The 26,357-nt window shown below is 40.2% G+C and overlaps 1 protein-coding gene across 1 annotated transcript; it reads left to right on the forward strand.

Annotated features, from left to right (window-relative positions):
* The first annotated feature begins 1,399 nt into the window (after positions 1-1,399).
* On the forward strand, positions 1,400-24,401 carry LOC137290615 (tetraspanin-8-like). The gene is made up of 9 exons (XM_067821674.1): positions 1,400-1,501; positions 14,829-14,915; positions 16,332-16,380; positions 16,711-16,763; positions 18,067-18,141; positions 19,425-19,493; positions 20,070-20,180; positions 20,600-20,686; positions 21,773-24,401. Exons 1-9 carry the CDS (start codon positions 1,445-1,447, stop codon positions 21,923-21,925), a joined length of 741 nt encoding a protein of 246 aa, XP_067677775.1. The 5' UTR covers positions 1,400-1,444; the 3' UTR covers positions 21,926-24,401.
* Positions 24,402-26,357: the final 1,956 nt, after the last annotated feature.

Genomic DNA, 26,357 nt, shown 5'->3' on the forward strand with positions numbered 1-26,357 from the left:
AACTATACAACTGAAGCTCTATCTGGCGCTACAAGGTTATCAGTTACATTATCATGTCATCCTACCGGGTACCCATTCACTGCAGGGGCCATAATCCCCTGTCCATGTATGCTTCGTGATTTTCAGTGTGGGACGAGACTAAAGGTCCGGAAAGCCTTAAGAGCCATTTGCTGGACACGGTCACCCATCCCTGGACGCAACCATCAACACTTAACCTCACCCATAACCCATTCAGGGACCTCAGCTGTGATTCGTCCAGTAATGGTTGACTGTAACTAACAGTTTTCCATACAGTAAAACCCCGATATCTGGATATTGGATATCTCGCGATATCGTTTACAATCATCGGACCCACATATGTTCACTTGTCTCGGACAACGGATAACTCGACAACCATTCGGTGAACCTCAAGACCCCACCGTATCTTTCACTACACGAAACTAAGGTTTTGTTATCCATACGGAGGTGCGGTAGTGGTTAAAGCGTTCGCTCGTCACGCCGCGGACCCTGGTTCGATTCCCCTCATGCATGAAGTCCATTTCTGATGTCCCCCCTCAGTGATATCACTCAGCTCACTCACGCATAACAATGATTAACTCACTCACTAAATACATGGTGGTGCTTTGATTGTTCCGAGTCATTTTGCCTGTAAGAAAGAACTCACTACTCACCATGAAATGGTTACCTTAATTCTTATGTTCGGACATTGATTCGAATATGTTGACCGACAAAACGGAAGCATGAAAATATGTCGACGCCTGTGCACAGTGGGGTCATGCTGAGAAAAGTCGATTACCTTGGGTGGTTTACGGACTGACTTGTAGAGGCATTTGAGTCCGAAGCGACGCCCAAGGTTTCAATACCAATCTTGGTCTTGTCAGAATACATCTATTTACAATCATTTGAAATCAGAGCGTCAGATTATTTCTCCATTTTCCTACTTATGTGTCATTATAAAGTAAGTAGGTTTCAGTCCTCACATCTGTATTGCCCATGGATGCCATCCTTCAGTGACCTCGGACACGCCACAAAGCCGTATTTGTCAAACGTTCTGTATACTCGCAGTTAAATATCCAACTGCCCTTTCTCTATGAACACGACGTAAATTGACTTTGAATTCCTACATAATATCAACAAACCAATCTATTAAAGATATTGCCGGGCTCAAATGCTAACGTTAAAGTCGTACAAATGTATGTGACATAGCGTGACAAAAGTGGCTATAGAAGGCTGTGCTTACATGCTGTGTGTGTCTCAAGCCATGTATAGCGTTACAACAAAGGGAGCGAGGACGTCATGTCTCACTTGGTGTTGAACATAGTCTCGAGACCACTCATTATCAAGCTAGTGCCGATGTTTGCTGGCACTGGACTAGCGCATGCGCGAAGAGTATACGACCACTGATCACGACATTACCTGAGATTTCCTAGTTGGAGGGATTACCATGGCGGTGTCCGGGTGTGTTCGGCCATGTTTCATCGTATTCAATTTCTTGTTTTGGGTAAGTTTAATATTCTTTTGTGAAATTATACAACTGCAAGTTACTGTTGTTTTATTTTCAATGTTGACGTTTACAGAAAGTCTTGACAGTAACTTCACATTCAATTAAACATTTGGTGGTACACTCATGACACCGTTCCTATATCGTAGCATTGTTAAACTACACGATTTATCTCAAGTTCGAATAAATCCCGATATAAAATATGGTAATAGTTCTTCTGTATCTGATTCTGATTCGATATTCTGAAGACGATGACCACAGTATGGGTGACGATGTTTGGTGGCATCTGTGTAGGATGTAGGTCTTACAGTCATTTGATAGGGACAAACCCAATACGTATGGATTTATTTCGTTTCGTTATTTGATACCCTTTGTTCACTCTCATGTATAATGTACAATCTGGCGACATCTATACCTTTAACGACCAGGACAGATCTGTTCATACAAGCATGACAAAGCAGCTTGCCCTTCATGATTACATTAAATGTGATTACTTATCATCTGCGGAAGACGTACGTAACAGTTTCATTGTTCTGCTGTCGACTTTGGCAGATTAGACATTCTGTGATAGTACTTCATTGCACAGTGCCCTGTTACATTCGACATCCTTCGTTGGAGGATGGTAGCACCTCCACATGCTCCTTCAGACTTTATTGCACATTCTGATTTTATATCCTACTTTCACCTGATGAGGTGAAGATTTATCAGGACTGTCGGTTTTATTTTTGGAGCAACTGTACTTTGTGTCGGGGATATACAATGGTTTATGGTACCTGATCGGTGTGAGTTTCATGGAACGGCATAGTTCGGTATCCTGCTGCAACAACTTCTTAATGTGTCTGTGCGTGTGTCTGTGCGTGTGCTTGTGCGTGTGGACTGAAATTGAAACACCTTAGACTGTGCTGGGGGACCTCGGATGTAATACTGCATACTGAGCTAGTTCAAATGGTGTCTGCAAAATTGACAATACGGCGTAAAATATGTAAAATAAAGGTTAATACCTAACGCCTGTTTGTTTATGGGTTATCAAATGTTATGAAACGTGTTTGATTGTTAGAAGTCAAACATTCTGTAACTGTCTGTTAATGGAGTACCTGTTAAAGACACACATCAAATTGCAAAGATTATCATTAATGGAGCGAGAACAAGCCAGCTGTTCAAACTAAAGGGACTCGTCAACCAATCTGGCCAGACATCTGACAGTCCCAGTTCAGGACGTCTGAGATTGACCACCCCGCAAGATGACCTGCGCCTTCTCCATTTGCGCAACCGAAAGCTCGCAATCACGTAAATGCATCAACAACGTTGGGCAACCAGCATGGACACAATCATGAGACGACTGCGATATGCCATTTCAATATAATTATTTATTTCATGTTTTCCTCGGCGTAACAACACCATTTTTCATTGCACATTAGGACCAAATGCAAGTAGGCTGTCTTCGATATTTTTCTGTTCATTTCTTCTCATTCTTACAACCTGACTGCATTGTCAGCTAGACTGATAAACTATCTGCAATGCCCCGTCGAGAGGTCGTTTTACAAAAGCCCAATAATTTGAAAAGAAAAAGGAGAGTGTTAAATCGCGGAAAAAGGAATAGGTTTGTACATCGTGGGATCCATGGCAGTTGCTTTCAGATTGTTGTAGGAATCTACCAAGGTGTCCCACCATATATGCCACTACTTGTTTGATATACCTAACCCCCCACAAAGCAATATTCACTCGTCTCATTATTTGATGCGAAACAAATGAAACACAGCTGAAATTCTGCAATGAGGCATACAAGCTTCAACCCGTTGTATATACTTACTTCCGCATTGTTATGTTTTCGGTGGCGTATCAACAGCAGGATGGACGTCTCCGTCAGTCTTGAATAAACGTTAGTGGTTTCAGTTTACATGTTTACAATTACGAATTAACATTGACATCAATTATGGAAAAACCCAGCCGTCTTATCTCCAACCCTCCTTTGGTGGAATAAAACCTTGCCTGACGTAAAAGCCTGGAGGGATTTAGACAAAGAGTAACATATACGGCCTGTAACAACTTGATCCACCGGTAGGGGCCATTCGCTGTGCTAACACGACTTTGTTCGTTATGTAGCGCCCAGCCCAACGTGAGATATCATATTATATTAAATATTATATATACCTTATATCAAATTCCGTCTGGAGAACATGTAGAGTTTCAGCATGCAGTATCAGCCACTACGCTCTAAACGACCAGGGGATATAATTCTGAAACATTCTGAAAGCCCAGCTGTTCAATAATGTCTGTCATTCATGAGTCTGTTATGTAATCAAATGATCTAAACGAGTTCCAGATCAAATACTGCATTCATGGGAGAGTCACTATTTGTACTCGTGTCTATTTGCCGCTAGTCTAATGGTTATGTATATTCAATAAACGTTTCTGACATCTCATGTAAATAAAGGCGTGAAATGGTTGGGATTTTTTTTATATAAAACTTGCTTTATTATGTAGTTTAGTTACTAGCTACATGACGTCCCGTGAGTTTAATCCAGTACGACATGTCCCCGCTGACGTTGGTTGATCGTAGACTTTACTGAAACCAGTGAAAAAGGCATGGGTCCCAACAGCGCAACATTATAATCCGATTACAGCGGATTCGAACCGACGATCAGAGGATCCTGCCTAGGGTAAGGGACACTATGTATCAGAGTATACGAAGCATCTGCTTCTACCCTGTCACCTACACATGTAATTGTTTGATAAAGCTGGATAAAGCACTATAATTTAGCTTCTCAGTGGATTAATACCTAAGGAAACCGTTCGACACCAAGCCGTGGTCTCATGACAAGTTATATTAGGAACAAAGATGGTCAAGTCTACAAATGATAACTATCTATTCAGTTAATTAGACCATGCAGATCCACTCGTAGCACATTCGACCCGTATCTCGTTTTCTTGATGAAAGTGGTCACGCCCATTTTATACCGTTCCTAGACGTAATACAGCAAAGTAGATACTGTAAGCGGTGAGTGGTAGATGTTTGGAAGGAGGCAAAATAATCAGGTAATTTGAAACAAGATGCCAAAAACAAATCCAAGTGACAGGCGACGGATTGGACACTTCATAGTCACCAGCTCCACTTCCCACAACTGTACTATGCGAATACGTGGATTCAAAGCAATAAATTGTTAACTATTCCATTTAAATGAAATAATTATTGTATTTATCAGCTATCGGACAGTCTTTATAGTTTATTCGACTGGTCAGAAACACTGTGTTAATGAGACTCGAACAGCGGCAGATCCGTCCAATCGCATTCTTCGTTCTAACCCGAAGCACTGATGGACACAGTCTGTCAATAATTGATTATATGCCAACATTAGATGATAAGGAACTAATAGGCCGGGCATTCAACACCCTAAGAAACAAGCTTATTGATTTCATAATTTGGCGTGGTGTGAGAACCTCTCAGTCCTGGTCTGTTGCATCAGCCATGTGACGTCTGGCCTTAAACTGTCGTTCGTTGTTAATCAGGACCTCCTTTCACAAAGTCCAAAGGTTACCGTAAGTCACTAAGGTAACCTGAGTGCAACGTTAATGAATGGGAGTTAAGGTTTACCTTAGTAAAGGTTGCTTCGCGAAAGAACGCCCTGGACGTTCACCCACATGGGTAAGCGTGTGTGAGAATATGTTGTCCATATTACATTGGTATGAATGTATACTAATCATCTTCTCACAATAAATTACCTTATGATATAACCAGCGTACTACTTGCATAAACATGTCAGACATATTGGCAACTTGAGGTATTATGTAAAGTGACACGTCTGGTAGTGAGATAACCTGTATTTTTTTATTCAGCTTTAACGGTTCCTCTTTAAGCCGCGAATTTATTGTTTGCGTATTTTCATGACGACAGTTTATATGAGTGGAGTGACAAGTTTAGACCTTTGACATTCACAAAGAATGTTATTGATCTAAAATAAACCTAACATTGGAGAAGAAGCCATGCATTGGGCAATACGTTTGAATACTGATATTTTCAACTCACAACACTTTATTCTAGTTTTACATGACCCAGACTAGTTGGCAGGTATCCTAAAGTAATGTTTGTGTTATATGGTACCCAATTAGCAGGTTAGTGACTACAGTGTTTGTTCCATGAACACGTAATTTACGTGTGTGTAGGTCAAATGTGAAGAAAGCCCGTGTCTAGGCCTGCCCACCGTGACGTCGCTCGATGTTGCTGGTTACATACACGAAAGGAGCGACGTAAGGTCGAGGTCACTCACCAACCCCAGCGTCAGCTTCATCGCCACAATATAAGAACATTCACTTTTCCAAAACTGTTCTGTGTCGTGAAGAGAGGGTGTTTTTGTTGGTACTTTCACAACACATAGCCATGTCCAGTTAAACCGGAACCGATGAAAGGATACGTTCCAGGAATAATCAAGTGATAACTCCCACCGACGTGGACATGTATAAGTATCTATACAGTGAAATCTTTCAGACAACTGACCTCCGTCGGGCCATTGTTGTTTTATAACCTGTTTTATTGACCACATGTTTAATGTCTGTATCTCCTGAAAACTATAAAGGAACTTTATTGCCATCTTCAGATCTTTACACTGAAGATCAAAACCATTCTTTCTCACTTACTCATGTTACAAATTCATGAATTATTTCGAATTATTGATGGATTCTGAGCACTGTACTCAAATTCAAGTATATTTGTCTTTCTTGAGTGTTCTTTTGGAAAGGTGCTCATAAACCTACTCTGAGACACAAATTTAAATCCTGAGTTGTTATCATACAATGTGGCAATGCCATATCGTGTTTATCGACCGTTATATGGTTCCCCGTGTGAAGTATTTGTCCTTGTTATACTACAAGTTTACAGGTGGGAGCTATATCTTTTCTTCAAAGGTGAACCATTAACGATTACCTCCTAGTAACCTGTCTCCACGACTGATCGTATGTCTGATTAATGTAACATGCTAGTAAATTAGTAATGATCACATTTACGCCAGTAGGTGATCTATGTTTTAATGATCTTATAGTGCGTTATATTTTTGCTATGTCTGTGTAAACCTTACCCGCGTCCTCGATTGATAAGCTAGTATGGCTTTGTGATGGCAGTAAATCTAAATATGATCTAATGCTCTTTTTGAGAAAAGGCAGTAAAGGAAACAAATAGCATGTGTGAAAGGTTAACAAATAAAATACACAAGCGTTATCAGTTTATACCTCTAAGGAAATAAGAAGACGTCTTATTCCGTTCTGCCTGATCTGATAATCTCTATATATACGAGTTTAACATGGAAAGACCGTATGGATAATAATCGTGAATTGTTGTGTTTTTATGTTGAGTACGTTAGGGTGACGTTGATCATCTGAAACACATACAGTAAATGACAATATGTCAGGTAATAGTCATAAATTACTGCATTGGTAGAGGCTATTGAAGTGCGACACAAATTAGGCAAGCAGTAGCACCCCCTGTTATGAGCGTACAAGAGAGATCCTGTGTGTATGTCTGGACACATCGTTACAACGTTATATAAAGATCACTAGATTCTCTCCAGGTAACCATGCTCCTGAATGTTAAATCAGAGGCATAAACCTGCCACCTTGACGGAGTCCACGTCATTTCTGATAAGGACAATACATCCTGGTTTATTTTATAGATCTTTAGTAATAAAACTGTATCATCTTACATGCGATCATATCAACACGTTATGGCTTGTGCCATGTGAAAATCCCGCTGTTTCCCACGTTGTTCCGTGGTATTGTGAACATGTTACATGTATATAGGTTACGATGAGATTCATGTCCTGAAATAACTATGAGGGTCAGCCATTTCCTGTCATTTGTGTAACAACAATCAATACATTTCAGGCATTTCATGAAACGTCTATCAATAACTTGATCTAAAAAAGTCGATCACAATTTCAACATTACTTATTGACACTAACAGTTAAAACTATTTGGCAGCGACTGTTGCACTTTGGGCTGACTTTGAAGCATTCATAGCCGTTTAACGTTTGCTGTGTCCAGAGCAGCCACACCTCACAAACCCCCTGTCCATCACATTCAAATGAAATGAAATTTCATGAAATGACTGAAAAACATTGATTGTCATTACGTAAAATGAAGAGAAATGACTAATCCAAAATGACTGAAAGTTTTGGTCATCTCACGAAATGACTGATTTCACAATCTGACTGTAACATATATGCACAGATACAGCCCTTGCTCACTGCAACCGACGTCAATCCTTACACAGGAACCTAAGCATTGTTTTGTATCGCTTTTTCAAGGAATTCTATCATTAATATTTTTAAAGATTAAGGCAACATTTTCTTTTTGTCTTGACATTTAATGAACATCTACCTATTCATTGCGTCAGTTCACTGCATAATTGTCTTTAATAATCTCGAAACGATGTGCCTTAATGCTTATATCTATCTTTCGACATACAGAAAGAGATTTGGTCTGTTTGTTTTACCTCATAATTTTGTTTTAATTTTTTTGTGGCGTCTTGTGTATTTCAAGTGTATTACAAATGTGTCTTCCAAGTATTTCAGCACAGAGATTTCAACGAATGTTTTCACAACTTCGCTTGTATTTCAAGTACAACCTGTTTATGACCTCAACTCTTGTTATCTCACGTTCCGGGGAAATGCCAAGTCCTCCCTCCCCTCACGCTGCTATGTCAGCGTGACCCCGACGGCATTTCGTGGTTTTAAAGCATAGGTGTCATAAACCTTGAAACCCACTGAAATAGATGGTGATTATATCTCTCTTTGGTCCCGACATACAACTGAATCAGTGCACTTTGATATAATTTGCTGATCTCTAACGCCAGGTCTCAAGGTAATAATTTAGAAATAGCTTACAATATTCAACATACTGACAGCGTCTATCACCCTGGTCTGTAGTTGACCACATTCAACATACTGAAAGTGTGTACCATCCTTATGTAGAGTTGACAATATGGAATGTACTGACACCGTGCAACACCCTAATTTAGAGTTGACAATATGACATATACTGACACCGTGCAACACCCTAATTTAGAGTTGACAATATGGAATGAACTGACACCGTGCAACACCCTGATGTAGAGATGACAGTATGGAATGTACTGACACCGTGCAACACCCTGATGTAAAATTGACAATATGGAATGTACTGACACCGTGCAACACCCTGATGTAGAGTTGACAATATGGAATGTACTGACACCGTGCAACACCCTGATGTAGAGTTGACAATATGGAATGTACTGACACCGTGCAACACCCTGATGTAGAGTTGACAATATGGAATGTACTGACACCGTGCAACACCCTGATGTAAAATTGACAATATGGCATGTACTGACACCGTGCAACACCCTGATGTAGAGTTGACAATATGGAATGTACTGACACCGTGCAACTCCCTGATGTAGAGTTGACAATATGGAATGTACTGACACCGTGCAACACCCTGATGTATAGTTGACAGTATGGAATGTACTGACACCGTGCAACACCCTGATGTAGAGTTGACAATATGGAATGTACTGACACCGTGCAACACCCTGATGTAGGGTTGACAATATGGAATGTACTGACACCGTGCAACACCCTGATGTAGAGTTGACAATGTGGAATGTACTGACACCGTGCAACACCCTGATGTAGAGTTGACAATATGGAATGTACTGACACCGTGCAACACCCTGATGTAGAGTTGACAGTATGGAGTGTACTGACGCCTTGTAAGACCCGGAGATTTAGCTGATAATATGGCATGTACTGATAGTGTGTAACGCCCTGAGGTTAGTTGGCAATATGGAATGTTCTGACACCGCGTAAGACTCGGAGATTTAGCTGATAACATGGCATGTACTGACGGTGCGTAACGCCCTGAGGTTAGTTGGCAGTATGGAATGTTCTGACACCATGGAAGACCCTGAGATTTAGCTGATAATATGACATGTACTGACGGTGCGTAACACACTAACCTGTATGATGTAGTTAAAGTCGGTAACTCTCTGCTGTATAAAGTCGAGGAAATCATAAGCGAGGCAGCAAAGCTAACCTAGTGTATGAATAGTTAATACAGAGCATACCAAGACCACTGTTCAGTTCTAGCTTCTTTCATACTCACTCCGACCTTATTATCCCTATGGGAGAAACACATAGTTCACTAAAACTCATAGGAACTAACACACATAACTACTGAAGGAAACCAAGAGCAGTATAATACAAGGAACCGTACAGTGGCACCTAAATGTTTGTTTGTAAATATCATCGATTAAAATATCATCGTTTAAAGCAAACGTTTAAATATCATTGTTGAAAATAAAATGTGTAAATATCATCGTTGAAAAAACTCGTGTAAATATCATTGAAATCTTACGTGCTATTGCCATTGTTGAAAACATACAGTACTCGTCAATGTCACACACGCGTGTACATATCAACGTTAACAACATACAGTACTCATCAATGTTACGCACAGGTGCACACGTCAATGTTAACAGCATATAGTACACATCAATGTTACGCACATGTGTACATATCAGCGTTAACAACATATAGTACACATCAATGTTACACAGACGTGTACACGTCAATGTTAACAACATACAGTACTTATCAATGTCACACAGACTTACACACATTAGTGTTAACAACATATAGTACACTTCAGTGTCACGCAGACGTGCACACATCAGTGTTAACAACATACAGCACACATCAATGTCACACAGACGTGCACACGTCAGTGTTAACAACATATAGTACACTTCAGTGTCACACAGACGTGCACACGTCAATGTTAACAACATATAGTACACATCAATCTCACACAGACGTGCACACATCAGTGTTAACAACATATAGTACACATCAGTGTCACACAGACGTGCACACGTCAATGTTAACAACATACAGCACACAGAAATGATACACGTAGGTGTACATATTCACATTAACATCATACAGTGCAGGCCAATGTCACAAACACTTCTACATTTAAACGTTAGAAACACGAAAAGAAGATACTGTGACTTCATTACTATCTTGGTAATGTATGACCCATGTCAATTTCCATGCTTGCTTGCAAAAATGTCTGACAAAGTTCTCCATCTAATCCCCACAGGGATTCGACGGCTCTCATCCTGATACTTTTGGGATCTACCTGTCAATCAGCGTTATCGACCACAAAATGCTATTGATTTCTTTAGTTCTTATTATCGCTGTTTGGAGGAAACCTTCAGAAAACGCCGATCACAAAGGCTCCATCTATTATTAATGATATCATTTCCTGTCTGTTAATACAGATATCTGATCTAACGATTACAATCACGAGGAAAATGAAGACTCTGACATAACACTCTCCAGCCGAAATGAATGTCCAATGTGTTCCATGAATCTGTATCTATCCGTGTCACGTCACCCTGTATATATTAAGGCCTCACATACCGGCAAGCCTTCACCATACATCCCCTTGGTTCACTAATTACTTCTCATCTTAATTTGCGTTTGATCACCCGTGAAACATCGGTATCGTGTAGTGGTAAGTCGTATTATCTTGAACCGCATCCCTTCCTTCAAAACTAGTTTTTGCTTTCTATTGCGCGTCAGTCTGTTTTTCAACATTGATTAGTCTACAGATGGCCGCTATGTGGTTGTTACTACCTCAACTTGCTAGTAACTTAAATTCTGAATGGTTTGTTCGACGTGGATACAATTATCAAATAAGATCGGGTGGGAAATATGACACTACATGAACCACAACAACTAACGTAACGTAGGGGTCAATGTAGGATTAATATGTGATAAAGGGGACCACAAACGTGATGTACCCATACATTGTAACTTTGAAACATTTGCTTGCTTTACAATACATATCAGATAAAGTTATTGTTATGATTGGTGAATAAGCCCCTTATATATTTTACTTATTTTATTTGATGCATTAAAAATGAAAATAATGGTTCTTCTTTTTAATCCCACAAAGTATCTTTTGGAAGACAAACTATGAACAAGAACGTTTCAAAGTACATGCTGCATGTTTGGAATGTTGACAAATCTGCTTTAAAAAACAACCAAGATTTTCATTTTTTACGCATTATTTTCTTCAACACTCCCTGTCCCGCCATTAAATTCCAGAATGTTAAACATACCTTGCCCCATTTCCCTACAATTAGGGTTCTGAAGGTTAGTTGTGTTCTTCACTGCGTGATGTTTGTCATTGCTAGTTTGAAAGTCAGATTAACTAATTCATGAGTTCGTGTCACATTTCTTCCCGTATCTCATAGTCCGAGGTCAAATGGAACATTGAACAAAACAGCAGTATCACTCGTGCCAGTTCCCACCATATTCACACCCCAATACAATGTTGCAATGGCGTGTGTGTCAATTTGGTTGTATGCCCCAGAATTGATATATGCTACAGGCGTGTCCTGTCGACATCAGCGCCTGACGTGCAGCGATACACAGCCACCAGCTAATTGTGATATCAGTACTGAAGTAGTAAATATAAGTAAGTGTGAGTAGAAGTAAATATCACCAGTGCATGTTTAGGAAGAAAATATTCTTAATTACCATTGGTAAAAGTTTTAAAACCCTTGTCTCATAAGCGGCAGAATATTTGCAATTGCGTCGTGGCAGATGTTCCATATTTTTCAATATTTCCAACAAAATCAATAAACATGCCATCATGTCTAGAGACTGTCCGATCAAGAGCCGATTGTTTATAGACCGGTAAGGCAAGTTTTGTGAGTTGGCTGTTGGCGATACGGTAGGACATACTTACCATAACACGAACACCTGGTGTCATCGTGGATTTTAACAGCTTCAGTCCTATAGCAGCTATATTTTCACAGCCACTTTCCCTTCCACGTCTATGGAGTCTGTCTTAGGAGACATCCAAGAACGATTATTCACTGCCTTTGTCGTTAGATATAATATATTGTTTGCGTCCTCATAGTACTTTCAGACATTCCGTGAATATAAGAAATGGATCGAAATATTTTACCGTTTACGTAGGGACAGTTGTGTGCCCATGACGTTGTATTGTGCTGCTACTGTCGATTTTACTGATAAAAAGTCCCAAATAGTTACATACTTTTACACGGGGTTACACTTTCTCGTTCAGTACAGACTCTAGTACTGTTTGGGGTTGAGTGACGTTTGTTATATAAACTGTTGTTTGTTTGTCACGATTGCTTAGAGAATACAGCTGGTAGTTTCTTCTCAAACTAACATCAACTTTGTAGCCTCCAAAACATTGATATTAGAACTCAGTTATCGTGTAGCGAGACATCATATCACCATGATGGTATCAATTTGTCAAAAATGTCCGCTCCAAGACGGAAGATTGTAGCAGTTTTTATTACCTGTTGTTAAGGTATCAAAAATGCAAAGTCACTAAGTCAGTGGGTGATTTTCCAATATGTTCCCAACTGTAAAATGTGTAATTTGCCAGTGCGAGTTGTCATACGAAATACAATACGAAAAATCAAACATCAAGAACGGAAATATAACCATGTGTGACGATACATGCTTAGTAATATCATGCCATTTTAAGTACTTCCTGCAATGCTTGTCCACTTCTTTCAGCTTGTATAATATCGCTTAAGTAATCTCTGCAATGTGTTCGTATTTTGTTCAGCTTCTATCATACCCTAATAAGCAATCCCCACAATTTCTTAATCCTTCTCCTTGTAGCTTATTTCATCCCGCTTTAAGGAATTACATCAATGCATATCCACACCTACCTCTGTCAGCTTAAATAATATCGTTTAAGTAGTTCCTGCAATGTATGCCCTTCTCTTCTTGCAGCTTACTATGTCGTCTAAAGTAATTTTCGCAATGTATGCCCTCTTCTTGGAACTTATATGGTGTCGTTTTAAGGAATTCCTGCATTGTATACCCACTCTTGGAGCTTATATATAGTATTCCCAGAAATTATTGAGAATCATGTTGCGTCATGTAACTCATTACGTTTATTAACTTCTGGCGTTTTACTTACATAAACATCATCCTTTTACAGTCTCAGTCTTGTTTTAGTACTTTGTTAGACCTCCTCGCTCAGCAATGCATGCCTGAATACGCCTAGGCACACTACCCATCAAAGTTTGTAGGTAATCGTGTGACAGGGTATCCCAATATTGGACCACCTCGGCCTTCATATCTTCAATATTTCTCAGTCCCTTTTGGTTTATTCTGTCCTTCATGACTCCCCACACATTCTCAATTGGGTTTAGGTCTGGGCTGTAACTGGGCCAGTCTAAAACTTGAACATTTTCGCCCGACAACCACTGTTTTGTGTAGCGCGCAGTGTGTTTTGGGTCATTATCATGCTGGAAAATCCATTCATCTTCATGCAATGTTTGTGATGTCGGAAGAAGGTGACCATTTAGAATGTCATTAGACAACGTATCTTTCTTTTGTCAAGTTTCCCGTGAAAACACACAATGGCGTCACTCCGCGAGCCGATATGCCAACCCACATGTGAAACTTCGGGCTATGTTTTGGTCGCTGGTAGATAGGTTTGACAGTATCTTTGGTCCAAATTTTCACACAATTAGGGAAAAGCCAAACAGAACTTTCATCCGAAAAGAAAACATTATCCCAATCTTGATTTTCATGAGCCCGACACCAGTTTAAACGTTTTTCCTTTTGTGCATCTTTCATCAACGACGAGGGAATTCCACGTTTTTTCACCCAATTAAGTCTCTGTAATTCCTGCCTAACTGTTTCATTGCATACCTGAGGACTTCCTCTGCTAATCATTTCATTTCTGATGTTCTCAACACTTTTCAATTTGCCCCTACTCACAATCTGCCCAAGTCTTCGGCGATCTACAACACGGAATTTCCAAGGCCGACCTGCCCCTGCTTTGTGCTCTATCCCGGTTCCTGTTTGAATATTCTTCAAAGTTCTGCATACTGTAGACAGAGGAATACCATGTCTACAAGCTAACACTTTAGCATCAGCCTCACCCCTTTCAAAATCATCTAGAATGAGCTTTCTTTTCTCTCTTGCTGTAAATTCTGCCATGTCAACACAGGAAGCCGTCTGCTCAGACAAGGGAGATAACTCTTGACATAATGAGCTTCCTTCTAAGCCTTCAAGAGTTGTCTCCCTTATTTAGTATGCTTAGTGCATAGTGAAAGCCCTTTTTCCAATCTTAGCATCATTAGAAAAAAAACAAAGATTTTCTCAATAATTTCTGGGAACACTGTATATCATGCCTCTTTAAGTAATTCCCGTGAGTGACCACTCCTTACACATATATCATACCGTTGTAAGTAATTCCTATAATGTATCCCCTCTTCTTTTTACAGCTGATGGGGTTGTTCCTCGTGGGTTTCATTGCCTGGACAATGGCCACCAACCCAACTCTGGTCAGCGGCTTCCTTTCCGGCTCTAGGGTGAGTGAGGCACTGGTTTAGGGCGCGTTCTTGACATTTATTCAAATCCGATGTTCAAAGTACTTCTTTCACCAATCCCTTTGGCAGTTTATATACAATTCTTGGTAACTAGGTGACATATTATCTCACTTCGTTGATGAATTCGTCACATATTCTTATGCTTTTATACAATGTCATGCATTTACCGTAATATTGTGGGTAGAATGTGTGAAGCCCCGGTGTCCCCCGTAGAGATATTGCTGGTATATTGCTAAAGCGTGTGTAAAACTATATTCACCCACCCGCTCATGATCAAAACTATATGTACAATTTGCTAAGTGAAACTTGGTAAACCATATGAAAGATATCTATACGAGTGTGATATCTATACGACCATTCTGCCTTTAGACATTTCATCAGCCAAGGAGGCCGTACATGTACGTATGAGTACTGTTAAAAATACACAATGAGTCAACCAACATATATCACAACCTGACACATAGCGAAACACATTGTCCTCAGCTGGTACCGTACAGCAGTGGGAGGTTGTTGTAAACGAGAGGTTTAGTTTTACTTCACACAACAACACGTGTTTTTTCACGTCTGAAAAAGGGCGTCATATTCAAGAGGTATTGACACCAGACGGGGTCAGAGAGCCGCGATTGTGTTCATGCAGCTTTCATGCATGTTGGGCTGGGTCACTACACTTTACATATTTAGACATGTCGTGTTAGTTGCTAGACTCGCGGGTTTCCGTCCTTCGTTAACCTTGTATGCTTCTTGCATACAAGAAGAAACCCAAATCAGAGCACACCAAATAGTCGCCCTTGTTTGTATCAGACTGCAATGACCTATACTTTCTCTTTTGTATACAAAACTTCCTACAATTCTGTAATTAAGCAAAGTTCATTTCATGGACTAAAACATCTCTCTAAGCGTGAGCTGAATATGCTAAGGGAAACTGGTTGTCTTGCGTCAGTATAACTTGACTTGAATGCTTGTATGACAAATTCATAATTCACGTCGTACTGTCTGTAGTTCATCTATAACATCATGTGCCTAATAGTATATTGTCAGTGACGAGGGTGTCAGCATCATCAGCAGTCGGTGGCACAAACGTGCTTCCATACATTAGTTCTTTTCCCGTATGCAGTTAAATATTTTTCATTCATAGCTTATTGTGAATTCAATTTTAGTATGAATACGTGACATGTTTTATGGATAACAACTTATTTATTTTATTCTTTTCACGACGTTTCAGAGCTAACTCTTGATCCTTCATCGTGTGAATGCCTACTGCAGTCACTTGACGAAAGAACATGAATCAAATCTGAAACTTCGTGTAAAGAATATAATAAATAAGTTGTTATCCATAAACCGTGTTATGTATTTATGCTCGTCCAACCTCTAAATGACTTTCAAAAACCTCATTTTCAGTACTTTACCTACTCGATTTTGGGGGCAGGCATTCTCATCGTGTTGGCAGGTAACAACATTTATTCTGTTATATATTACAATATTTACACACGTCATGAATTAAAGAACATTTCACTGGATTTATGCAGTACTGCATAATAAAGAATCGCATAATGCCTCTTTGAGATGTTTATTCTCACTGCCAGTGATTACATTGTAAAGAGTTTATTCTCAGGGTCATTGCACGATGCCATTTTGTCTCCTTTCTCTCTATTATCTCCTGGCTATCGGATACTGGTGCCGACACAGGGCACAGATGCCACCTGTCAGCAAAATAGGTCTGCTGGATTAATCATCCCGTGAACACATCTGATGTTCATATTTCTGTCTTTGTTTGCAGGTCTGTTTGGTTGCATCGGCGGACTGAAGGAAGGGACATGCCTCTTGAAGACGGTATGTCACCCGGGGGTTCACGGCAGACCGGTTCATATACCCTTAGACTTGTTATTGCATAGTCGTATTGTGCAATATTTTGTATAACATGCTCTTTCCTGTGGGACATATATTTAGCATTAAATACTCAAGTCAATGAAAAAAACGGCGAAAGGTTTATGAAGGCTGCTTTGTGATTACACCTTTCTGCACCAGTACTCATGTCTTTGATACGCATGTAGTACTGCGTCATGCTCTGTGTACGAATACATGTAAAGACTTCTTTTCAGGGATACTTATCCCACACGTGTCATACAAAATCAGGCTTGATTGTGTCTGCTATTTCAATGTGTTGTAGTTTGTCATCGATTCGAATGGTTCCAAACGGAACCAATACATGGAACCCATATATAAAATTTATGTTTGTCAAACGAGAAAATTATACGAGAGCGATGCAACCCCTCATAGCTGTCTAGGTCTGAGAAGAATGCCAGACGAAGTTCAACGAATTCTTTTTTTGTGTGTGTAATTTACTGATATCTAGGTTCACAAACGTATGTCTGAAGCCGTGGTGGTTGAAGGCCCGGGTTTGATTCTCCACACGGGTACAATGGTGGGAGCCCATTTCTTATGTCCCCCAACTTGATGGTGATGAAATGTTGTTAAATCATATACACGCACTAGTAAGTATAGTGACATATACATACTTGTATACAACATCCACTGTTGTTCACAGTGACTGTCTTTATGCAAGTATAGAAATCCCTCAACCCCTCGTTTTATTCACGAAAGTCAATGCAGCGTTAGGTACACCTGTTGATCTTAAATTCCATGCTGGTAGTCAGTGGCATTTTGTAGTCCTGAAAATACAACAAATCTTCCTGTCAGATTGGGTAACAAACTAAAGCAGTCTTTGCAATCCTGGGCACGTTGGGATAAGTTGGGTAACATTGTGATCAAAGCGTTCACTCGTCAAACCGAGGACCCGAGTTCGCTTCCACACATGGGTGCAATGTGTGAAGTCTTTTTCCTGTGTGCCCCATTGCTGGAATATAAAAGCAACTTAAAACTAAATGCGCTCACTCACCTTACCATCTTGCATGGGTTCTCAGGGAGTGACGGAATTTTTTGGTCTACACCTTAGTATCTCCTCATACGATATGGATTTTCTGACGAATCAGTTTTCTCAAAAATCCGATACCAGATTTTTCTTGAACTGGATTTACATGGGGGAAAACCATCTTTCGACGTATCACGCTATAAGTGAAACTTGACTGATCTGTTTGTAAGTCCATATCCGAAATACACGTGTTTCTGTTTGTAGTTTATCGCCTTCACTGTCATCATATTCCTGATTGAGATAGCCGGAGCTGTGACGGCCTACATGATGAGGGAACAGGTAGATATGCTAACATCTGATGATATCTTTCAGTTATGTTACTACAGCTTGGCCTAGTCAAGAGAATACTACAGTACTATCGGACACAATAGTTTTTATTCTGCTACTCCATATCCCTCATATGTAGTCAAATGCAAACAGGATATGTTGAAATGACTCACTTCGGCTTAACTCGGCATTTAGTGTAGTAGGATATCCAGAAAAGCATGTTTACTCGTATAAATCGGGTAAAAATACGAATAGCAACTGAAAACAATAGATTAGACTACAGATGACAATTGGGTAAGAGTTCCTCCCGTTCCCCTATTCCATATAATATTTATAAATTGATACATACTAGAAATATGAAAAAAACCCAACCTAACAACAATTACTAGAAGACCCACAATAATAACTCAAAGTCCCCAAATTAAGTGCAATATTTATAGGGTTGAACCACTCGGTGTTACTTCCCTCTGTTAATCTGCGGAAGAAATAATATGGGGGAATGGAAGGAACTCTTTCCGGCAATTAGGACGGAAAGTGGACTCACCTGGTATGCATGCATAGTCTACTGGCACAAGAGTACCATACTTGATAGCCACAGTAAAGCATCGTATTAAATGTCTGTAAAAATATATAGGTGGCATGACCACCCGAAGATCCAGAGGAATGGATATCATAATACATGTTACGACATGCCGTGTACTTCCCTATTTTGATTTCCCTGCGGGATTATAGCTGATATCACTGTCCCCCTGCCCGACCCCAATGATTGTCGGCTTCATCGATCCTGGTTTTGCTTTGGAGGCCACCCCTCCTGCGTATTTCTTATTATAGTGATCGTGAAACTCCATGGTAGCAACATCCTTAATAGTTTCAGCATGAAAGTTACTATTTTGTACGTCAGCTATCCTTTATAATGAAGATAAGTCTAATTTCAAAATGGGCATTTAAAGTGCCCTTTGTATTACAATATGATCGCTCACTAGTTTGCGTAAACCATGGTCTGTTCCAAGAAGTGGCTTTGGACTTTAAAAAAATCCGCATTGATCATTTCTGCGCTAATTTCTCCTCAATGAAGTCCTTTTTCCTACCACTGGAACTGTAGTTAGGCCGAACTTATTTTAATATTTCACACTTTCACATGTCAACTACAACAATTTTGGAGGTGAAAGTGAAAAGTTTTTTTGTTTTTTTATTTCCGACAGTACTATAAGCATATAAAGTATCCAGCGTTACTATACGCTACAGACTACACGTCGTGGCGGGCACATAGATATCCACTGCTCTGCATGTTTCAGTTACAAGTGTACAGGGATTCAGGATGGGCCGACTTCAACACAGAAACCAAGAACTTCCTGCAGAGGGAGGTACGGCGTGTTCTGGAGAAATAGTGTTAGGAAGATGTTGGACCTTTCTTGATAGATGTTCATATGGTCAAGAGACCTGCAAGGTTGAAATATGGCGAAAATGTCAACTTTGTGAAATTTTGTAAAACGTGCCTTGCCATGTATATAATCTAGCTGTAAACAGACAATCCAGTGATTGCTATCACGAGCAACGGGCCAGCCAGTTGTAGTACAATGACACTCAATCAATCATGTCACTGAATCTGACCACCCGAAACATAAGTCCTTTAACGACCACTGGGCACCTGTTCCTCTCCTGGAATATCCGTGTGACATTAAACATTAGAGTTATTGTGTCAGACTGAAAATAACTACACCACTACAAAGTGTTATCGCTTTATAGGAAATAACGACTGGATATTTCAAAATGTAACATTTAAGAACTGAATACATTATGAAATATGAAATATTTTATTCAAATATAAGGTAACAATGTTAAGACATTTATGAATCTTCAATAAGCAAGGCTGTCTGAGAGATTCAACCCAATCGCCATATATATGTTTATAGCAGGTGTATGTTGGTTTGTGTCTTTAGCTGAAGTGCTGCGGCTTCAACAGTGCGACAGAGTACGGCTCCAACGTGGCCCAGTACCCGGACAGCTGCTTCTCAGACCCGTCCACCAAAACCGGTGCCAGTCAACACAATGTGCGTCTGGGTTGTATTTCCACCTCACCCTAAAAGTCACGACGGTCTAGTTTCCGACTTTAGTCGTTAACGGCTACTGTATCTCTTTATGCAAAAATATCAGTTCATTAATCCTGAGTATACAGCTTTTTAGGGGGTGTAGCTTCATACATGGCTGCATGTTGTCGCTTTCTCCTGTTTTCCTCGTTACGGGGTGCACGATACCCACCCTCTGTTACCAGATCGTGGAAGGTCACGTGGTTGCAGTGTCATGTTCTCCCTTACATAGCAAGCTACCTTTTACTTGTATGTGTGCTCTTCGCTCAGTTCTGTAAACCACAGCGGTATTGAAACCATCGCTTCAATTTGCTATTAATATGCTGTTCATCCATATATCTCATCTTCAATATTCTTATAAAACTGTTGACTTTCTGTTCCAGGCTGCATGCTGGGCTAAGATCAACGAATGGCTGGACACCAATATGCCGATATGGGCGGGGACACTGGGCGCCGTGGCGCTGGTGCAGGTATGTTCTGTGGAAGCTGGGAGATGGTGGTGAGGTGGGTTGGGGCGGGGGACACCCTTTGCAGCCAAAGAAAGCAGCAATATCTCAGAACACATCGTTTATTGAATTGATAGGTTCACAGACATCATAATGTTGTCAATTCCGTCGGAAAAATGTTCCAAGATGTATCAAAATACTCACCATACCAGACCCCAGTAACATTTGTACCGACCATCCCTGTTTGGACGTTCAAGAGCGCGGGGTAGCTTTATGAGGAGGTTGTTTGAATGTGGGCGTGGCCTATATATTTTACGAATTATGAACTCTATCTCCATAGTCGGACAATCACATCAAATTAGAGGGAACATATTTATATTCTGAAGGTAATAACTGATTCCTCTGAAGGAATACCTGCCGTAGTGACATTCCATCCATAGGAGACCTCTTCCCATCATTCAACCATCTGACTATCAACACGACCATCTCTCACTCACTGTCTGGGCCAGATCGTGTGAACTAATTGATCCTTCTGTGGACCTGTCCCACATAATCCAATTCTCGATCCTTTGAAGATAATCTGTCTAGCAGTCTAATCACCAAACATAATCTATACCGTCGACACGTCTGTCATGATTCCTCCCTTATCCCGTGCATCTGCTGACTCTCGCCTATAATACATCCATGTTTTGACCCTTCAACGTTGTCCGCTCTCAACCATCTGTTCGACACACCATCACTCTGTCCACACAATCCCAACACAATCCAATCCTCTGTCAGCCCTCTAACACAATCCAACCCTCTGTCTGCCCTCCAACACAATCCAACCCTCTGTCTGCTCTCCAACACAGTACATCCCTCTGTCAGCCCTCCAACATAATCAACCCCTATGTCCGCTCTCTAACACAATCCAAACCTCTGTCTGCCTTCCAGCATAATCCAAACCTCCTTCTGCTAACAATGTAATCCATTCCTTTGTGTACCCTCCAACACAACACAACCCTCTCTCTGCCCTCCAACATAATCCTTTCTTCTGTCGATTCGTCTAGAATTCACAAAATCCTCTGCCACTCCGCCCAATGTCCAATACTTGTTCTTCCTATGTTACAGATCATCAGCCTGATCCTGGCTATTGTGATTGTGTCGAGGGTCAAGAACTCCCGCAAGGTGTCGACCACACCTTCTTACAAAGGCCAAGCGTGGGACGCTCGCCACAACGGGGGTAGACATGCTGGTCACAGGGGTGGTAGTCGCCGGTACTAGCAGCAACAGCCAAGGAAATGAACAAATCAGTGGTCGATATCATTCATAACCACTCGGGTCATTCTGGCATTCTTGTAGGCCGCGGAAAAGGCGAGTAGTTATGAATGTTGTCGATATATAATATTTCCTGGGAGCAAGTTAGGGAGGGGAAGAAGTCTATCACATAGGATAGTTGCACCATGAAGATAGATTTTTGAGTTGATGGAAATATACATGTCTTACGATAAACAGAACAGTACACAATACTGACGTACGAGTAACGTTGCCTCTTAGTCGTTGTCAGCCATGACGAATCAGTCACATCCGTCCATAAGTTTGAAGTTATGGTGGTTAGATTAGGGGGTGAGGGAAGGGGGTACGAGTGGTTGTGGGGTGGCGTGGTGCAGCAGATGGGCACAGGGTGGCGTAGGGGTGGGAATGGGGTGGAGAAGGTGTGGAATGGGTGGTCGTTCTGCTCCATTCTGTTAGTCCCAGTTTTGACAGCGAAACATCACACCTTGAAGATGTTCGATACAATGGTTTGAGCGCATACCGTATGCGACGGGATGTGACAGTAGGAGCGCGTATTTATGTTACGCAGGTATTTCCCCTTATCTCCCTCAGATACTTCATGATACTTTAGCCACACAAACATTTATCCTGTTGTAAACCTTGGCAAAAGTCATCTCTCCTTATAAAATTTAATATGGGCATGTTGCTTCAATTGGAAATAATGCTGATACCCTCTGGTTACATATATTTCATAAAATATTAATCTACCTATAAATCTTGTCATTATTAAATTTCTTTTATTGATAAATCAATGATTTTCTAAATTCTTGTTTTTCTAAAGTTTCTAAATGTGTCAGATCCTACATACTGCCTTGAAAATTGATTTTCCTGCTTTAAGTAATATCAACACTGCAATATATTTATAAAATAACACATACTGAATAATAAAAGTAAACAATTTACTTTTAAGAAAACTTTTATTGACATTACAGACTGTGCCAAAAGGCGCGCCGCTTGTCAAACAAATGCCGCAGTGACTTGCTATTTTAGTGCATAATTAGATTAGGGACACACATTTCTAGAAAATTACACCAAATTTAGCAGTTTCTTGACATTTTGATATATTGTGTCCAACTTCCGTAACGGACCAGTGACCAAGACACTGTCAAAAATGGGAAACTATCGCATGGTGCAGAACATAGACCGCGTTGACGGAAGCATACCATTTGTGCCTGAAACAGTGGTTGGATGTTTTGTTGTAAAGTCATTGAATAACTTTTACACTGTATGTCTGTGATCTATATATACTAAGTTTAACCGTGGGCTTTGTTAGTTTATATATATTCTTAGTTTATACTTTGTTTTTTTTATTGAAATTTGTTTGTTGTGTTATATTTTTCACAGCAGATTTTATATCATTGTGCCAAACTTTTCGGCTGTCTAGGACAATTTACATCTGTACTTGTAAAATCCCTCCATGATACTTTATTGGGGCATAAAGGACCATGAAAGATGTTTTGTCTGCAACTAATTTGCTGCCGTCCACGAGTGTCACGTGTTGTAATCAACTATCCATTGGCGTACATATTTTCGATATTTAGTTATTTGTGTATCTTTCGACGAAAGGAGAGGAGATGAGGAGATGTCTAAATAATGAGGCTGTTTGTACGGGGTCCAGTTGGGGCACAGGTAGTACAGGCCTGGGCTTATTCGTTGTCTGCTTCTATATCGCATCCTAACCAACGCATGGATGTACGGATGACAGTGACAGTGGTGACGGTGTTCACTCGACAAGCCAATTAGCTGGGATCGATGCAAACACTCTCACTTTTATGTCATCCTTCATACTTATTCGTATGTGCGTTTCTAGAGAAATGTAAAAATGCATGGAAGCACTTACATATCTTTAAGATAACAGTACTTTCTTTTCGTGAAGTAATTTGTACGATAAAGGTGCATCGGGTCTGAGATCATTGTTTTCACATAGCATGAATTGTCAGCATGTAGTGTATGTTGTAACAGAATTAACTTGGCTTACAACTATCGTATAACTGTTTGTTTTTTCATATCGTGTTAAACGTTATTCACGATCGAAATATGTGTTGAAGAGAAATACTGTTTCTCCTAAGAGCTGAATCAGTAACTACGCCACGGTTATCTCCCTTGCTCTGACTGCTCCAGGCTAGGGTGCTATTACCTCCTCGCCCTGAACTGTTGATTTGGACGTTGTTATTTTGTATTGACATTGTACTCAGACCGTGGTTTGAGTTGGCTGTACAATCATTCCTGTTTGTGATAGTTACACTTATATGTTATTGTGTGTTTTATTTAGATGTTGTTTGCATTTTGCCGACCGTCAATTGTTACAATAAATGTAATTCCATTTGTATTTGATTTGAACTGTTTTTGAAATATATGTCAGATGTGAACCAACCACAACTCTTCCACAACTTAAATGGGTTTAAATAAATTATTTTGTCACTGATTGTGCGCTGAGTTTTGTTAACTGCATATAATGTATCCAGTATTGCTATATATGGGGGCACAATGGAACCAAGCCGTTTCGGTCGCAGCAATTCACTGCAGGTTCGAATCCCAGTTCGTTCCAGTCATGTTTCCAGACTTGTCAGGATCAAACTCATGATGGGTTTGAACAGATAACTAGAATACTTTACTACGATACTTATAAGCCGAAACCCAACTCACTCACTGACACTCGCTCAAAGTAATATACCGACGCAATGTAACGTATCAAAATGTCAGTGTTACTAGAATGGACATCACCCCGATTCTCACTGCACTGCTGCCACAAAGCATCGGTCCTTAAGACTGGAGCTGTTTGATACCAAACCCATCAAAACTCAACGCGTGAACACCCGAGCACCTCTGACGAAGAGTGTTGTAAATCCCACAGAGAGACACTGAGAATGCAGCTGCAGCTGCAGCTGCTGTACGAGGCGTACGCTTGAATAGACATTTACAAAACACATGTTTAAATAGCATAACAATGTAGAAATAGAAAAGACCTTTTTCTATTACATGTAGTTTTCCTTAACGCAAGGGACTTGTCAAGTAAATGACTTGTAACGTAAAAACTTGTAACGTAAGGACTTATACGTAAGAAAACCTCCTCCTCAGGTGGGTGTCACAAGAAATGTTTAGATATCGTGACGTGTGGTCGAGATGAAAGACACAAGTCATTCTTTTTGCATGGTCAATCTTTCGATGCTTATAGACTTCCGGTGTCCATGCTGGTAGCTTATAGCTGACATATCGCTAGTGTGGCGTAAAATCATTCACTGTTAGTTTATACGACAGAATCAGGAGATATGATTGTAACTATGCCATTTCGTTTTGTAATCAATGTAACACACTGACCTCTTGGTGAAAACTGACAAATTTATTGAATTAGGTCCCGATTAGTTTACCAACAACATACAGCTGTAGCACTGTTGAAACAAATATTTACTCATGATAGAGTCACTTTGTACAATCGACTCTGCTTATGGCAGGGATTTCGTACGAAAGTGGAAAGGATTGGGAAGGGTTTTGTCGCTTCTATTTACATAGTGTTATAACCGGTTCAGGTGATTTTACACATGAGTAACTAGATATGCATATACATGCAGGCATCGGGTACCTGTCACTATCTCGCTATACAAATATATACCACCTGGTTTAGCTTTGGATTATTCCATCAAGTCAATACCACAGCCCTAGCACTAACATTTTGTGTAAATGGGCATTTTGGATATTTACTAATTGGGAAAAGACATACCCTTATGAAAAGTAAAAATATTTAATAGGAATTTTTCAAGAAAAGGACTTCTATAAAGCCCACTGAACGTGAGTTTGGATTAAAGCCGCTTTTCCAGTTTGGAGGGTTGGATGGAGTGGGTGGGTGGGTGCACACTTCATTTACACGCGAGTTACAATTGTAATTTAACAAAATCAGGACAAGGAGTGGGGGGTGGAATGGGTGGGATGTACCCCTACATCATCCTCTGAATCAGCCTGTGCTGGATGTATATTAACAAGACAACAAACAACGACATAATATAATTTCAAATTTTTAACTGGATTGGCTCAAATCCTGCACTGCCAGGCGTTACTCACAGACCTTTACCAAGCCAACTGCAGGGAATGCAACTACTACCACCTCGACTGTCCTGGTGCAACGCTTACAAAACAAGTCTTAAAGTAGGCATACTTCAAACTTTTAATGATGACTGGACTATTTTGAGAACACGCTATGACATGTCCCCAGTGATATCCCAAAAGACAGTGGAAAAAGTTCCAAAAGTTATCTCCGAAGTGAGAAATGAGGAAAAGCAGTTTTATTAACTGCGTTTACACACAATAGTCCTGCGAACTACTCGGACACATGGATGTATTCCAAATTCATTATTCACGGTGAAGAAGAATGTTCTGAAGACATTTG

This window comes from Haliotis asinina, chromosome 7 (genome assembly GCF_037392515.1).
Source record: "Haliotis asinina isolate JCU_RB_2024 chromosome 7, JCU_Hal_asi_v2, whole genome shotgun sequence".
NCBI classification, from domain to species: domain Eukaryota; kingdom Metazoa; phylum Mollusca; class Gastropoda; order Lepetellida; family Haliotidae; genus Haliotis; species Haliotis asinina.

Coding starts and splice junctions, on each gene's coding strand:
- LOC137290615 (XM_067821674.1), top strand. CDS start 1,445: ATGGCGGTGTCCGGGTGTGTTCGGCCATGTTTCATCGTATTCAATTTC. Junction 1,502..14,828: donor TATTCAATTTCTTGTTTTGG/GTAAGTTTAATA, acceptor TTCTTTTTACAG/CTGATGGGGTTGTTCCTCGT. Junction 16,764..18,066: donor GGACATGCCTCTTGAAGACG/GTATGTCACCCG, acceptor TTCTGTTTGTAG/TTTATCGCCTTCACTGTCAT.